This window comes from Cyrtonyx montezumae, unplaced genomic scaffold, assembly GCF_038088225.1.
Source record: "Cyrtonyx montezumae isolate F1298 unplaced genomic scaffold, pur_monq_1.0 scaffold_3, whole genome shotgun sequence".
Lineage (NCBI taxonomy): Eukaryota > Metazoa > Chordata > Aves > Galliformes > Odontophoridae > Cyrtonyx > Cyrtonyx montezumae.
The window spans coordinates 146,708,981-146,726,688 of NW_027072034.1; the positions used below are offsets into that span (position 1 = coordinate 146,708,981).

General features: G+C 37.3%; 1 protein-coding gene across 4 annotated transcripts in view; it reads right to left on the bottom strand.

The window, feature by feature from the left end:
• Nucleotides 1-17,708, bottom strand: part of CPNE8 (copine 8) — a 90,608-nt gene that overhangs the window by 67,635 nt on the left and 5,265 nt on the right. For all 4 annotated transcript variants that reach the window (XR_010622583.1, XR_010622584.1, XM_065743580.1 and 1 more), the window contains exons 2-3: nucleotides 10,009-10,049; nucleotides 2,878-2,924 (exon numbers count right to left, since the gene is read on the bottom strand). Coding sequence is in view for 2 of the 4 variants with exons in the window: in XM_065743580.1 (XP_065599652.1) it covers nucleotides 2,878-2,924; nucleotides 10,009-10,049 (88 nt within the window). In the remaining 2 variants the exon portion in view is untranslated. The remainder of the gene's footprint in view (nucleotides 1-2,877; nucleotides 2,925-10,008; nucleotides 10,050-17,708) is intronic.

Genomic DNA, 17,708 nt, shown 5'->3' on the forward strand with positions numbered 1-17,708 from the left:
TAAGAGTTAATTTTCTGGATAAAAACTTCTTGCGTAGTCCCAAAAAGTTCCTGTGACTGACTCACACATACATACATAATCCAAAATATTATTTAAGCCTTCTACAGACAGTAGTAGGCTACATTTCACCATATTTTGATTGTGCCCTCAAAAAGTAAGGTGAAGTGAGTGTTTTTAAAACCAAAGATCAGATTCTGTCAATGCATTTGTTGCTAATTCTACTAGTGGAAGTACCTGATGATCCCACTGCAAGTAATGACAGAAAAACTGTTTTGAAAAATAACAGCCTATAAAACTGAGAACTAAATATTTTAATTGGTGTGGTAACAGATAACACTGAGTAAACCACTGGAATCCATACCATAGGCGAATAGGAGTCAGTGCCCAGAAAACATCTCCTCAGAAATTAAATTGAGAGCTTGATTTAATTACTCTATTGAACCAATTCAGATATCCTAGTTGAGGGAAAAAAAAACAAATCAAAACAAAACAAAACAAAACAAAACAAAACACAACATTGGTAGAATAGAGTGCTAGGGAAATTATGAAGAATATGAAATGACTTTAATTAGTTTATGTTCCCCAGGCATCTTCTACAGTCTTTGAAAGTAAATCATTAGGCAAAAGAAAAAAGATAACTATAAAGAACAGGAAAAAAGTAAAATATGTTGACATGACCAAACACCATCCTTTAATGTCAGCACATATCATCAGGGTGTCATTATTTGTCTTGTAGTTTTCTCCATACAGTTTCAGGTGGTTCCCACTGCTATGAGCTAATGAAATACTAAACAAGTGTTTTAGTGCAACGATATGACACACACAGAGACACTTTCTGAAAACACAGTATTACTGCATTCACAGCAGACAGAAAAAACAGAAAAATAAAGATATGCAATTATCCATCAAATGTACATTATCAACTAATTTTCTACCTACTGCTACATATTTTACCACTAGTATAAATATCATACACCATAACATACGAAATGCAATCCTGATTCAATCCCTCTATTGTGACAACCTCTGACTGCTACTAGGAACAGGATTCTATTCACCGAACTGTACGTACACTGTAGTAGCAGTGCTGGCTTTTGATCATCACTTGGAGGCATTTCAAAAGAATGATTCATCTTATCTACTGTGGACATCTAAATTAGATATGATTAACTGCCCTAAGGAAGTTATCTTTTTTCACTAACTATAAATAGTTTAAACAGTCAAAGGACTTGTAAAGACCTGTATGTAGATGGCAGTCAAGATAATTATGTTTTAAGAGCAGAAAAAAAGCTAAGATTTTCTATCAACTGTCTTGTTGAAAGTCTGTTTTAAACGGTGTAACTCCTAAACTGACGCATGATACCACATCCACATGCACTCCCTTATAACTGAAAGAATACAATACAAGCACCCTATCCTATTTTGCTTTGATTAGGAAAACAAAATTGCATAAAACAATACAGAGTTGTAAGGTGATAGCACACTTCAACCATTACAACCTTGGATCTATTAAAAAGAAGAGTAGATGGAATTTTTCCATTCACAGCCTCCTAAAACAACTTACAACTGTCACACAGAATGTTTTTTTAAGTAAGGTGATAATGTTATAATTTGACTGTCAGGTAAAACGGTAAATTGGTAAATTTAAATTTAACAGAATAGAATGAAAATTCCACAGAATCACACATGAACCTTAGACAACAACAAAAAAGAAGTCCATGCACATCCATTACTTCCAACAATTTAGTTAAGATTAGAGACTTCCCACTTAGGTCTGCCATTTCTTTATAGAAATCATGAGAGTAATGTGAACCTGTAGGCATACTGAAAACATGTCTGGTACATAGTACAGAACTAGAGAGAGCAGTAAGTTAACTACAAATGATGAGCTTTTGTCCAAGACAGAGATAAATTCAATTCTTTAAGGCTAACAGAATGGAAATCCACATCCACTCAGTTTCAGCAAAATATATGTTTTTCCAAACAACTAACAAGGATGACAAAAATATGGGAAGAGGTTTGGTTTCTGTACCTCTTGACCCTTCAGACAGTAGTAAACAGAAAAAATATCAGTTCTGAAAACAAGACTACCACAGCTGCTCTTTTTTACAGTGAGCAATAGCAAGATAGTTCATTCCTCTCATGACTCTTTAAGTAACCAGCAGTCCTCTCTGTAAGGCAGCTACAAAGCACATTCCATTAGGAGAAGGGAAAGATAACCACCCTTCCTCCAACACTCACTTCTTTCAAAGAATAACATTAAAGGAAAAAGAACTTGTTAATTAAGTACAGGGAAACAGTTATAGGATGCACATGTTGACATGCTGTATTTATCTAATTTAGAGATACGTGATTTACTTTCTTAAGACATATACCTGCAGAACTCATGTGGATAGGCTAAGAAGACATAGCACAACCTATGCATAATGCTCTTTCTCCCTTTTTGCCTGATGAACACTTTTTCAGCAGTAATTAACTTCTCTCATATACTGTACTGATGCTACCACACCTGCAGGTTACTTTTGCTGATCCTAGGCATCACAATAGCTATATCTTTCCATAGATCTTGTACTGCTTGAGTTTCCTCCTCTCTCGATATTCACAAACCTTGTTCAGATTGATAGTTCAACTTTACATATTTCACAAAGAGTGTAAAACAGCAGAATTACATATTTCATTTTGCTTTCCCTTTTGATGAAATAAATGGAATACAGATATGAAAACTGAGAACAACGTAACCAGATATTCTTTACTGGGACATAGGACTTTTATTGTTCTGCATGGCATTCAAGAGGCTATGACATTCCCTCAGAGCAAATGGAAAGCACTGAACATACTACAAAAGTTTATACACACGTGTGTGTATTTATGTCTTACCTCTCTCCATTCTTTGTTTCCAATGGCTTGTGTGTATAAAACACAGACTGTGGAAGGAAAAAAAAAAGATCATTTTGAGAATGTAATGTCCTTTTTAAAAAGCGAAATAAGCTGATTTTGTAGTCTATTTTGCTGTCAAAGCTATTAGCTTGGAAAATGAAATATTAGTGTTTCCTTTCAGTTTTCAGTATGTCTCCCCAGGTCAGTGACAATACAGGCTGGTTGTTGTTGCAATTAATTATGAAATAGAGCGGTTCTAAAATGGGAGGTGACACTTAAGTCTGGCCTCTAGCAAATCACCTAAAATTGTTCGGAGTAAAATTGGACAAAACCAGATTTTCATTAAACGTGGATGGTCTAACTATCCTAGTTAATCCAGTGCATAATTACACTAAATTATTTCTTCTTTCAGGAAATGAGAGAATTAAAAGAAAAACAGGTCTCTACTGCAAAATGACAGGAAATAAAAGAGGAAGAAGGAAAAAAATAATTCTTCAGATATACTTCCTTAAATCTGCTAAGTTCTTCTCACATATTCAAGTATACTGCATACTTATCTTTTCTACATAAAAAACTAATCAAAATTGAATCAATTACATCTATGTAACTTATGTTTGAAACATCAAGAAGCATAATCTCAGTGGCTTCACTGTGCTTACAGATTTATTCCTCTAATAGAGAACCCACTACACATTACTCTGCAGCTTTCCTCACAGAGGTATAGTTAATTAGGTCCTCTGTACAGTAAGTACAAGTGTAAAACACATGCACTGAATGAATACTGCAAACTTCAACAGTTTTGAACTAGTTGTACCTAACAATTGTAAAGCAATGATATCCTGAAGCTCTCACAATTTCCTCAATAAGGGAAATACAGATACATAAACACTCTGTCAAACCTTCCCCTGTGCCAATTGTTATTTTTCAACAGAAGACAAAAATAATACTACTATGAGTTTCTGTCTTGAACAGTAAAGTCAGAATCATCAACTGACCTAAGCAGAAATGAAGTCAAGCTTCAAACGATGTTTTCTTCTTACTCATAAGGTAAAACGCACACACACACAAAACCGAACACATTAGGAAGAGCAGAAAAAAGCAAGCTCTACATTTCATCTTGACACAAAACTTAAAAGTTAGCACAATTCAATTTTATTTTTTCTAGATACAATATTTTCTAAAAGAAAAATCTTTTATAAAAAACATAATCAAAATCAATCTCTGTCTTTCTCCATTCACTCTAAATGGAACCTTGGACAATCACAATACTAGCTTTGGCTCCTGATTATAGTAGAATGAATCCAAAGCAATGAGCCAATTTTTACAGCACTCTTTGGAGAAGATAACTGACCTATATTACACAAAGAATGAAGTTTAACGGGAAAACAGAAGGAAATGGAAGCTATAAAATCTGCTGTGGAGATAAAGGTTACTAAATTTCTGACTAACCTTTGTATCTATTAAGATCTGTGCCAAGATAATCCTGGCAGATGTGGGAAATGTTGTCAAAGGAAGTTTCCACATATAAAAACAAACAAAGAAATATTACCTGGAAATGCCCCTAGTGCTAAGATAAAATCATACTCACTCGAATTCCCCTTTCATTTCCCCCATTGGCATCTCTTTTTTTAAATAAATACCAATTCAGCATCAATGATGAATATTTTCTATTTTCAGTAGTGGTTTCTAAGAAGGCAGATATCTCACTAATTTGAAAAGCAGATATAATTACAGATCTCATCCATGTTGTCAAGATCTTAAATCTAAGTTTTCCATTAAAAACTTCTCATATCTATATCCTCACTTGAGAATACAAGTGAAATTCATTTGTAGAAAAAGCAACTCTTTATAGATAATGTGCACTTCTGCTATTCAAATATTTCTATTGTCTACATTTTTTCTAAACATAATAATCTTTCACCACTGATTTCCTGCTTTATTTTTTGTACTACACGCTGCCCTGTGTATTAGCATTAATACAGTAAATCAAGTAACAATTGTGCACCATAACTGTCCAACAAAAAAGAATATGAAAGAGGAGAAATTTAATATTGAGGAGAAGAAAGCAACAATACAACTGTAAAATACCCGTTACTATCAATGTTTCAGAAAAGAGGCATTCTGGCACTACCTTATCTCCTCAGTTTATGAAGCCAAATGAAAGAAGAGTTACGAACAAAAAGCCTGAAAAAAGACTACTGTTGAATGCTTATATTCTTCTACTGTGGGTGATGAGATGCAAGTCATGCAATGTGAAAGGGCCGAAAAACAGTAAAGCTCCACCTTAAACCTAATTCAGTCTCTTTTTCTGCCTTTTGGAAGGCTGCTCGCACCTCTGCTAGAATCAGTTTCTTTGTGGTTAGTTCACTATATTTGGGTTTTTCTCTTTGGAGGACACAGAGTAATCCTTCTCACCTTTTCATTGATGAGTCATTAGTGGGCTTCTGTTCCCCTCCATTCCCAGTGGCTTCCCAGTGCTTCCTAAAGTACATTCCAGAACTGAGACCACATCTCTAGTTTAAGAACCATATATATATGGTTATATATATATAAACTTAAATGAGGAGAAAATAAGCTAATAATTTATAGTATGACTTGCAATTTTCTGCTATTTAGCTGGTTGCAGATACAGCATATACAAGGGCTGCTCCAAAAGTAATTGATGAAGACCAAACAATAAATGTGAAACAGTGATGCCGTGGGTGGCGTGTTTCAGCAGCGACGACAGTGACCTGAAAGACAAGCCATGTTTTGGATAGTCATGCTCAGCACAAAATGAAGAGTGTCTTGATCAGTTCATTCAGGGAAATTGTCAGATTACAGCCTGGGCACTGTATACAGAGTTGAATATCACAGAATCACAGAATTGTAGGGGTTGGAAGGGACCTCTAGAGATCATCTAGTCAAATCCCTCACCAGAAAAGCTTCAATGAATTGGAAACAATGGTGGTAATGCTGGAACATCGCAAAATTGGAGCCAGGCGGTCTCACAAATGTTCACACAGGAACAGAAAGAACACCATGTGCAAGTTTGTCAGAACCTACTGAACCAGCACAAGGCTGAAGGTGACAGTTTTGTAGATCACATCATCAGTGTCAAGAGGTAGCTACAACACTATAAGCCACTGTTAAAGTGGCAGCCTATGGAGTGTGGACAAAAAGTTCACAACACAACTTTCAGTGGGTAAAGCTATCTTCTAAGACAGCAAAGGGGTGATCCTTCTGGATTTCCTGGAACCCAGACAAACCACCAACTTTGACCGCTACACAGCAATGCTCACTATGCCGAAGGCTTAAACTTCCAGAGTTAGGCTAGAAAAGAGACCCTTTTTCTTGTAACATGATAATTCCAGGCACCATACAGTCTGAAGACCGTTGAGCACACTGCCAATCTTGGCTGGACAGTGCTACCACACCCACCATATAGTCCAGACTTCCATCTGTTTGAGCCAATAAAACATGGAGTGCATGAGCAATATTTTCCTTGCAATGACACCATCATAACAGCTGTCAAACAGTGGGTCACCTCTACTGGTGCAGATTTCTAGGAATGTGGCATGCAGGCCCTTCCTTGTTCATCACTGGTGAAAATGCACAGCTGATGGTGTTGACTATGCTGAAAAACAGTATTTTGTAGCTGAGAATTTGCTCTGTCAAATAGTGTTATTGTGCCCTTTCTTGTAGTTTCCATGGAAATAAATAGAAGGCACTACTTACGGAGTGACCTAGGTATCCCAAATATAACTAAGGCAGAGTAATAATTATCAGCAGTAATAGTAATTTTTATTTTATTATAGGTGCAAGATGCATAAACAACATTTAACCAAAAAGTCAGTCTCAGCTGTAAAGAAAAAGGATCATGAAAGTCACAGACTTTCTCATAAATACTTTGCAAATTTAGAACAATTTAAAACATCCTTCTTTCTTTCCTCTGAAACTGATAACCCCCAGATTGTCACACAATTGTCCAAGTTACTGGTCTCCACTGGTGGTATGATTTATTACCCTGATGGCTTTAGGAGAGGTTTCACAAAGATCCTGGTATTATACTAACTACAGTAGTTCCTCTAAACAACCTTTTCAAAGTCATTTCCAACTGGAGAAATGAGCTTTTCCACGTGAGCTCTTCCAAGGGAAGATAACCAGTAATCGGAAATGTTAACTTTTAGTAATTTTAAACTCTGGGGCACTTAAGACAGTGTCAAATTCTGGATAAATTAGATCTTTCAATGCAGAAGAGGGCAGATGTTTCAATGGTTACAGATTCGATTCTCAAAACACAGCAGTCTACCACTTAACTTTTCCTTATAGTTTGAGCAATCCTTACCCTACTCTGGTCCTTTCCTAATGAATGATTATACACCTACCCTCTAGCCTGGAAACTAACTTATCACCTCAGTTTTTCCAAGCACAAAAACCTCTATTACCTTCCAAGAAAGTGTCAGCCACAGTAAAGTAGGCCTTTTCTCCATTATAATCTTCCCATGAACTTGTACCCAGTTCCAGCAGGCTCTTTGCTGACCAGCCTCTACACCTTTTAGGCAGAACTTCCTGAAGGTCCTTTTACTCCAAGTGTCATGAGTTTCTTCTCATAGCTACTTCCTTCTATGGGTACATACTCCCCAGGAGGATCTGGATTTTACCTTTCCAGTCTTTCATATGACACTCTTTCTATTACCATACTCAGCACTTACAGGGTTCCACAAAAGGAGACTCCATCCTAACTGGTGCTGTAAAATCCAAATGGCTTTAAAGTAGATCTTGTGGAAGCAGTATGGTGCTGGATTTGAAACTGTTTTTAGCTAACAGGATAAAGTTACTATACACAAGACCAGTGCAATAATGGCCTTTGTCAAACAGACACTGAGGAAAGATACTCTGCTACACTTCCAAGTACAGAAAAGAATAGCATTTTTACACTACAACCTTTCACTGCTATATTATGGCCATGTGTCTGCATTCAAACAAAGGGCACTGGCAGCAAACTAATTAGCTAATAAATAGCCTTCAGAATATAAAATCTATGCTGCTTGCAGAATATCCACCATCAAAGTCACTTTGCCAAGTCATTTCCCGAGTGCAAATACAGTATAAGCATTTCTAGTGGTAAGTTTTCCCCTTCTCTCTTTGCCAAGGACTGAACTTACAAGAAAAAAGAAAACACTATGTTTTAAACTGATAGAAAAGGTTACAAAACTTTTAAAAATATATCCAAATAACTTAATTCTATAAAAATATCACTGTCTTACATCTCAGAAATTTTATAAGACAGTAAGATTTTTCCAGGTTTTCCTGTCCCTTCCCTGCTGTGGGCCACCCAACAGCCACAGACCCTTGGGGTATCCCTGCCCCAGCATACATGCCCACAGACTGCATCCTCTTCAGAAGTCTTTTGCATGGAGTGTTGTCTTTCCAGGTCACATTCCAGAAGTGTATCTTCAGAAGTGTGGCTCTGGGAGCAGCCTCAGCAGCTGCATTTCTAGTCCCTAGCCACTTTCCTTCTGAAATGTGTTTTGGCAGGGCCTTGTGTGCTCCCCTGGCTGGCAGAAGCTCTAGCTGGCACTGGTAAGCACACGGCTTTCAGAGCTGCCTGGAAGAAGCTGTGATAGTCACAGAGCGGGAGACAGCCTCCTTCCACACAAGTCACACTGCTACTGAAATCCTTAAATTTATGCCTAATGCAGTTTCCCATCTGATAAAAACTTGAAGTACTTGCCAAGTTTTTAAGCTTAAATACTGTTACGGACATCTCATTCATTTTCTTGAAAGATGTCTTAATTCAATACAGAAATCCCTGAATTTAATCCATCCTGGGCAACAGGCCACTGAACACTCTTCTAAATTGCTTAAAAAACAGTTTGCAATATGCAAGATACTCTGCTCTGCTTCTTCAAAAATTCCCTATATCAGAGGCATGATATTATCTATGTCTTCATATAAAATAAAAAAATAAAATAAAATAAAAACACCTTTATAGCTTAGGAATGTCAAAGGCACTCCTACCTTCATGCATCTATTCCCCAGGAAGCAGGATTAATCAAAGGTCTACTGTGAAACCTCTCTCGAGAAACATTTGATTAAGATCCAACAAATAAACACCCAGAAAAGTATTTCTATATTTCACACTGTCTCATGACTCAGTATTCAAGTATATCCCATCAGAACACGGTTCCATGACCAAACACATGATGGAAGTATGATTGTCTCAGGGCTTATCTCCAGCATCAGTAAGTACAGTAAATGGCATTCTAAGGAAAAAAAAGCCTAGGCTTCTAAAAAAGAAAACGAACCTACAGATAAAAATAGATAAAGAGTTTTGCAGAGGAGGACAGAATGACCCAAGATAATATAATGTAAGGATTAGTCAACAAACAAGACAGGAGTACTTTGATTCACCACTATCAGGAGAAAAAAAAAAAAAAAAAGAAGGAAAGAAAAGAAAAGAATGGAGGGGAGGGGAGGGGAGGGGAGAGAAAATACATAAATATTTTGTGGTGTCAGTTCCTTGATAAGATTTTATAATATGTTCTGTATAGGAAGGCATTGATTTTAAATCATAAGACCCACCACAGCTAAATTCAAGGGAATTAATTTGTTGTGATACAGTCATACATTAACAAAACCAAAGAGGAAAATGAGCCTGACTATCCTATATACCTGGTAACATTAAATTTTTTTTCATCAGTAAAGATCAAGTTTCTCGATACAAGTTAATGAAATTTCATCTTTTCAGATTTTGGTTCTCAGATTATCAGACACTACATATCAGCAACAAGTACTTCCAGTTTATCTAGAAGTATGCTGAGCAGATTTGAAAGCAATCTAGAACAACAGATACTTAAAAAATAATCATAAAAAAAATTTTAAAAGTAAGAAAGACTTTTCTGCATTCACTGATTTTAGGAAAATGTAGCTTGACTGCTTAACTAAGGAAAGGCATAGTTCAGAAATGCAGTCACAGTCCCTGTGACAGGGAGTTCTAAGCACACCCAGCACCTGCTTTAAAAAACTGTCACAAAAACAGTGTAAACCCTGCAGACATCAAAGCGACCCACTAACCCCATTTGTAATCCAGTGGTTACACATTTGAAATGTATGTTGTGAGAAGCCAATAAAGCGCTACATACTTACTTGGATCAGATTTAGAAAATGTATCTCTGTCCAAAAGATTTCTGTTAAAAAAAAGAGAGAGAAAAGTAATTTTATTCCAAAAGATCAGATACCAGTATAGATATTTTTAAATGATATTGATCAAGATTCTGCTTAGTTGTCTACTCTTCCAATTCATAAGATTTACTTAAAGTCAATCAGCACTTTCTTCCCTTCTCACCTTTCTTTTTGTTATATATTTTGGATTTGAGCAAATCTTAGCTTAAATACTGTGGTGTCTTGAAGTAAAAAGCGATGCACAACAAGCACATTAACATATATAAGAAACAAAAATAACTTTAGATCAAAAAGCTTCTACGAGATATTAACATACTAGCTGAACTCAGAGCCTGTGTACTTCATCAAAAAGAATGGTTTTCAGATCTGCAGTTTTCAGATCATTACCAATTATCTAAACAATCTGTTGTGGATGAGAAACGTAAAACAAAACTAACAGACAAACAGGACATGGGAAACAGAAAAATTCAAAATACCTAGGAAAAAGTTGGAAGAAAAATGTTACAAGACTTAATATTACAGGATTGCTTCAGCCAGCTGTGAATCATACACAGACGAAAAGAGTCATTATTACCAGTAAGTCTAGTGAAGTAGGGCTGTGCACAAAACCATTCTCAGAATACAGTTATTAATATTTCACCATCCAAAATTCAAACAAATAAAGTTTAAATTATTCTGACAAGCCACAAAAAATGGTCTGAAAAGAGGAGACCACTGAACAAGAGAAAGCTATTAAACTTAAGCAGCTACATTAGGTTTGGTATTACTTAACAACAGAAAAAGAATAAAGAAAAGGCAGCTATGAAATGGTTGAAACAGTTCTAGGTATCACAACAGGCCATGAACTGAATGCAAGTCCAAAATCTCGTGCCTTTGTTAGGAAAAAAGGAATAAACAGATGAACACTGGAAACTTCTCAATCTAGTCATCTTGTCTTCTTAATACTCAACACTTAATTCAAGCAATAAAGCAATAAAGTTTTAGGCAGAAATAAGCAGAAGTCTGTGGAATATACTGACAAAGAAAACACAGCTACATATTGATGATAATTCCCACACAGACAGAACAAGTAGGAACAGGTCTGACTGTAAGCTGAATTCTCTGCTCTTTAAGTGCATAAGCTGAACTTTATTCCATTGCTTTACCATCTGTCATGGTAGAAAGACATGATATGAAATCTCTGCCACTGAATATCTTTAAGAACAAATTAGGTAGCAGCAAGTCCTAAACAGGACTTGTTGTATATTCTTTGATCCTACCCTGGAGCAAGACACTGATTAATTAACCAGTTTACTCCCCTTACAAGTTACTATTTTTAATAATTAGTGAGCCTCTCTAAAGGTCACCATTTATTACTCTCTTTCAGATGTAAATCACATTATTTTCATGCTACTGCATAGTGCTGAAATGCATGCTACTTGTTGCTAACTACAGGTTTTCTAAGCAGTGCCTTTACACTTCAAGAAGGAAAAGATACTGTGTGCCCCATTCAGATATTGCCAAATCCACAGTTCAGAACAGGCAATACAAAAAGGACAGCTTTAAAAAAACGTTTCACTTATTTTAGCCAAGTCATTAGAATTGTTACTTGTGAATGAACCTAAAGTCTGCACATACTACTTCAGAACTTCTCTATTCAGCGGTGAGAGTTTTATGCACTCATTTAATGATATTCAGGGAGTCTGCAGTCAATCTTAACCAACAACGTGCAAAAATATAAACTGAAATATTACCAAAGCAAGGGAAAATAGAAATTCCAAATCTATTTCATAATGACCACCACAAATGGCTTCAAAATACACTATAAGAAGTTTTGCAATATCAGAATTGCCAATCTCAAACAAAAAATTGCCTCCTATTTCCTTTTGATTACATACACTTGGATATGTCATTAATTCATAGTAAGTGCAATTGTTTTTATTATCCAAAAATGAATTCCTATAAACCTAAAAATTTTCAGAATTAAGAATTACATGGAAAAAATAGCACTTCAGCTTATACGATAGGCCTCCCATGCTCACACTTTTCCAAGCCACCAAGCATTTGATGTCAGGGACCTAACGAACGATGAACACTTCCATACAGTCAGCAACCCTGAAAGGATTGTAAGGATTGAGATATCAAAGTCTGACATCACAATTCAGGTCAGTAAGCATCAGTTATACAGATCTGAACTGATAAAGCTTGTAATATCTTCTATTTGACCTTTCATACGTTTCACCATAAATAAAAAACACCTTCAGCAAAGTTTGCAGGCACCTGATTTTCCAAATTGTTAATAACCAACCAAAAGAGCAACACAAGAACTTAGTAGGCTGTTCAAGCAATGTAGGATTCGAAGGGAACTTTAAAAGCCAATGGTAACAGGAAACAAAGCTCTGTTTTGTCCATTTAACATCTCAAGAGGCTGCACAATTTCCTTAGTGTATTTTCATTTTAGTAGGAAAGCAACCAAAATGTTCCTTTAAATGTATGGAAATCTCAAGTCACAGAAGCACAGGACAATGTGCAACCAAAAGAAATGCTAAGAGTGAAAGGAGAAAGAAGGTTGGATGTATTTCTGGAACTTCATTTAGTCTTTATCCCTTTAATAGTCTGAGGAGAATTTTTTTTGCCTACAAATACACTCTCTTTGGTAGTACACTATTTTCTCAGGAAAGCTCACAAACTCAAAAGCAAGAAATGCCAAAAACTTGTTACTTCCTCCTAATCAAAATATCCTGAAAAACAGACTTGTCTTTCAACTGAACATTGTGAGTAAAGTCTTTCTATAACCACTATGATAAACAGTGGGGATAAACAATGAAAAAGAAAACAAGAGATTACAATAAATCATGAGGATTTGTTTTCCCTCTGGAGAAAAATGTACATCAAACACCTGCAGCAAAGAGCTCTGGGAATATCTGTGCAGAAAACGCTATTCCACAGTCACAGATCCTGAAGAAATTCATTTTGCACCTTCCAAAACACTTGCAGGAGCATAGATGACTAAGGGAAGAAAAAACAATAGAAGCCATGGCAATAACACCTACTTAGTCTGCTCTGGAAAGTACAGAGGAGATTAGAAATACTGGAATAAAGATTTCTTTATCTGTATAACAAGAGCAATTCTCCAAGGGAAAAAGAAAAAAAATAGTAATCAGCAAAGAAGAAAAGTTAAAATGCCTTGTGTACAGCTTCATGAACTCCACAAACATGTCAGTATGTCTATGACAGTTTCTGCCCAGTGCTTTCCTTCAAAAAAATTCTGTGCTATGTTTAGTGTAAAACTTGAGGATCTTGTTTATAAATCAGATTCTTTAAGACCCACTGATCTACTTAGCAGTGTTTGCTGAACAGAAATAATTGCTTTGTGGCTTTATACGATCTGAATGTAATATACATACACATGTATGTTGAGAAACACAAATCTACATTAAAAGCCAGTATTTACTCACCCCATTCACATGACATCTGCTTCACATTTGACTTCTTTTAATGATCAATAGACTAACGTCCTGTTCTGTAAGCCTTTACATTTAACCCTTTTTTACTGCTATGCAGAAGTAAATTCAACTCCTCCACCACAAGTTTGGCACGGAAGAACAGACCGCAGGAACTACAGAACTGAATATTATAACATCTGTTCCTCTAGGTTAAAATCACTGCTTGCATTACTGGACAAATACCTGTTTACACAATGTTTTAAACTGAAACCCTTGATGACAAAATCAAGATTGACTTCAGATGGATTTGTCAGAATCTTGACAAGCACTAAAGTTTTATGTTTTTCTTCATCTTTAGATTACATTTAAGAAAACAAAGTGCCCTGGATATCAGCTCGGAGGGAGTTCATTGTCTTCACAGAGTGTTGTACAGTGCTGTATTTTGGATTTTTCATGAAATAGTGGTGATAACATACTCATGGTTTGATGCTGGGCGATGCTTGCACAATACAAAACTATTTTCATCTTCTTGTGCTGCCTGCCAGTGAGGGGCTGGTGTTACTCAAGGAGGAGGCAGAGCCAGGATAGTTGAACCAAGCTGCACCAAGGGATGTGCTGTAGGACTTAACTATAAAACTGGGGGGGGAAAGGAGGAAAGAGATGGGAGAGGTGGTAAAGAGTTAAGACATCTGTCTTCCCAAGTGTCCTGGGTCTGGCTGGGAAGGATCTGACTTTCTCCACAGGAGCTCATGCAGTTCTGTGCTCTGTATGTGTCACCAAAGCAGCGGTGACAACATTGAGATGTTTTGGCTGCCTCTGAGCAGGGCTGGCACAGCATCAGGGCTGGCTCCAGCCCAAAGCCACAGGCTGCAGGTGGGTGAGAGGTGGGGAGGGGACACAGCCACCAGAGCTTTCTCAAATTGACCAAAGGGATTTTTCATACCCTATGATGTCATGCTCAGCAGTAACAGCTGGAAGGAGGTGGGAAAGAAGAATGAAGGACTCTGGTTACAAAAACATTTGTCTTCCAGAGAAATGAGTGCACATCCCGAGGCCCTGCTTCACAAGAAGAGATTGAACTTTGCTGACTGGAAGTACAGAATAACTTTTTTCCTTTTGCTTCCATGCAGCTTTCTTCTTTCATTAAACTGCTCCTGACTCAAACCCACAAGGCGTTTTTTTGTTTTCCTCCTTTTCCTCCACATTGTTCCCCACCCATGTAACCATGTTGCATGACAAGCCCTGCTTTCCAAGAAATGAACATCTGCCTCTGGATGAGACACGGTGAATGAATTCTTTATTTTGCTTCGCTTGCATGTGCAGCTTTTGCTTTATCTATTAAACTGTCTTTATCTCAGCCCACCAATATTCTCACTTCCACCTCTTCAACTCCCCCCTGAGTCCCACTGGGATGCAGAGGAAGGAAATGTCTTGTCATGGTTTTATGATTTTTGGTACTGGTATTCCACATCATAACATCATGTAGTGCATTTAGAGTTAAAGAGTTAATGCTCCAGCTCCGTGGATCATCGATAGTTCCAGGTATACCTGTCTCAGAAGAGAAGAAGAACTCCATTCCCCAGAGGACTTTGCGATGCTTTGCGTTCTTACGTGTTTCCGCTCAGAGGGAAAGATAAAATCTGTCTGCGGTCACGGGACACTCTCTTTCCTTTTGGGATCGACTCAGCAGTGGGTGCTCGCTGCCGTCCGCCTTCAGCGTTAGCGTAAGGCCTTCGGTTTATCGGACACTCTCTCTTGCTCATTTTATTTGATTTATTAGCTTTAATTCCAATTATATTGTATTATATTGTGTTATTTTGCTTTCTGATATCTTATTTAGTAAATTAGCTTTCCTCCTCAGATCGTTGCCGCTGTTTTGTTTCTAGGCCCATCTCCCTTTTCCCTTTCCCCCTTCCCCTTTCCTGGGGCGTGGGTCCGTGGGTCCCCCGCACCAATCGTCACGGAACCGGGACAAACCTGCCCGTAAACCGTTGACATGTCTGCATGGTGCTGCACTGTCTGATGGGAAATACAGCAACTGGTGTTTTGCAAACACAAAATTCAGTTACCCATGCAATGTTGATTGTTAATTTTTAGAAAGCATATATTTTAAATATATTCTTATATTAGCATACATCACTTTTTCATTTGAACTACTCCATGGGGAGGCTTGTACAACACTGTGTTTCGGAATTTTAATGAAGCTGTAGTGATAACACACCCATGGTTAGATGCTGAGCAGTGCTTGCACAGAGCCAAGGACTCTTCCGCTTCTCATGCTGCCCTGCCAGCAAGGAGGCTGGGCATTTGCCTTCCCAAGAAACCATCACACATAATGAGCCTTGCTCTCTCAGAAGTAATGAATACCTGCCTGCCCAAAGTAGCAAATGAACTCCTTGTTCTGCTTTACTCGCATATGCAGCTTTTGCTTTACCTAACAAATTGCCTTTACCTCAACCCACGAGCTTTTTCACTTCTGCTTTCCCAACTTTCTCCCCCACCCTGGGTCAGGGGCAGTGAGCGAGCAGCTGTGTGGTGCTGAGCTGCCTGCCAGGGCTAAACCACAACGATTTATTAAACAAATGCATTTTTATTTCCTTTTTTCAGTGCCACTTTTTCAAAGAATATCCTGAAAAACTAATTTCATCTTCTTTTGTTTTGTTCAGAACTGTATCTATTTCACTGTTTCATTACTAATTTTTAATCTTAACTGTTTTACATCACAGTAGTTGATGTCTCTCAACCTTAATTGCTACCACTGGATTTCCAATGGTCAGCCAGGTAAGACAATAACATGAACCAAAGAATCTACTTGAGTGAAGTGTCCACTTGACTTCTTGCAGAGTAATTTATTGAATTTTTTTATCAGTTGTAATGCTAGCTTTAGTAATCACCCTTCCTGAGCTATTTATACTCTGCTATATTGTCAGAACACAATAAAGAAGCTATTAGCCTTCAAATTCAAAATGCCCTGAACCTAGAAGTAGATTAGACAATTTCTCAGAATTTTATCTCCTTGTCAGAATTACTGGTTCTTTTAGGAAAGGCTTTGAGGTGAGAAAATGGTGGCTCTCCTGACCAAGAGGCAGTGAGAATGTTCTGATTACCTTCACTCTTTGGGGCACTGTAGGCCTGGAAAGAAAGCAAACATATCTCTGCTAAGCATGCTTAAGAAAATATCCACAGTATTCCTTTGGAGAAGTAATTGATTCTTCTCGTTCACAAGAAGATGAAGAAATAATTGTCAGCTTCCCGAGTAACATTAATCACCAAGTTACAAATACACTGATTCAGAAGCCTTTCTCTTTGGAGAAAAAGGGAAGCAAGGAGGACAACTGGAGCAGCACAGCTTCCTTAAGTTTTTACAGCAGCACACACACACACACACACAAAAATATTATCTGTATATATGCTTAAAAACAGAGTTAGGAAATACCTCTATTAAAACTGCTGGCTACTCTCGAGGGTTAAACCAACAATAAAAATGGAATTGACAAATTTCTATACTTCAGCATAACAGTGGTTTTGCAGTAGCTGTCTGTGGAAACTGACAGGAACAAAGGAATATAGATGAAGCAGACCTATACAAAAGTTGAGTTGTTCCATTTTAAATAAATAAAAGTCAATTTATGAGCATGTCCTGGTTTTGGACGGGGTAAGCAAACAGCTCACGTTACAAACTGGTTGAACTCTTCTTCAGCACCACACCAATTATTACTTGGAAACAACAGAATGAACCTGCTACATTTACACTTTTAAGGCTGAGCATGTAAACAGTTTCTGGCTCTGAGCTCCCAGAGAGATATCATGGGGGATGGAACTGAGGACCCCGGCAGTCCAAAGCTCGGGCAGTTCAGTCTGACGTCAGTTCACTGGTCCTTTTCCAGATACTTTTAATCAGCTGATCCAAATCCACAGAGATGCTGTTGTAGTTTAGATGAATTTTAATATAATAGTATAAAGCACATAAATTGTTCTCACACAGTCCTCTTCTGAAACAATTTTTTAAAGGCTATACATCAAAGAAGTCATTTAGAAAGTGAGTATATACAATGAGTGTAATGGGGGAGGAGGCACTGCTTATACAGGCAATGAAAGAAATAAAGAAAGGAAAGGAGGAAAATTAATAGAGAAAGCCTCGGTTCAGTTAAAGCTGTTACACACTTCCTACTACCTAAGCCTCTCTTTGCTTTGCCTTGTATTACCCTTCTGAGGCCTAAAATAGTTGGTTTCAGCTGT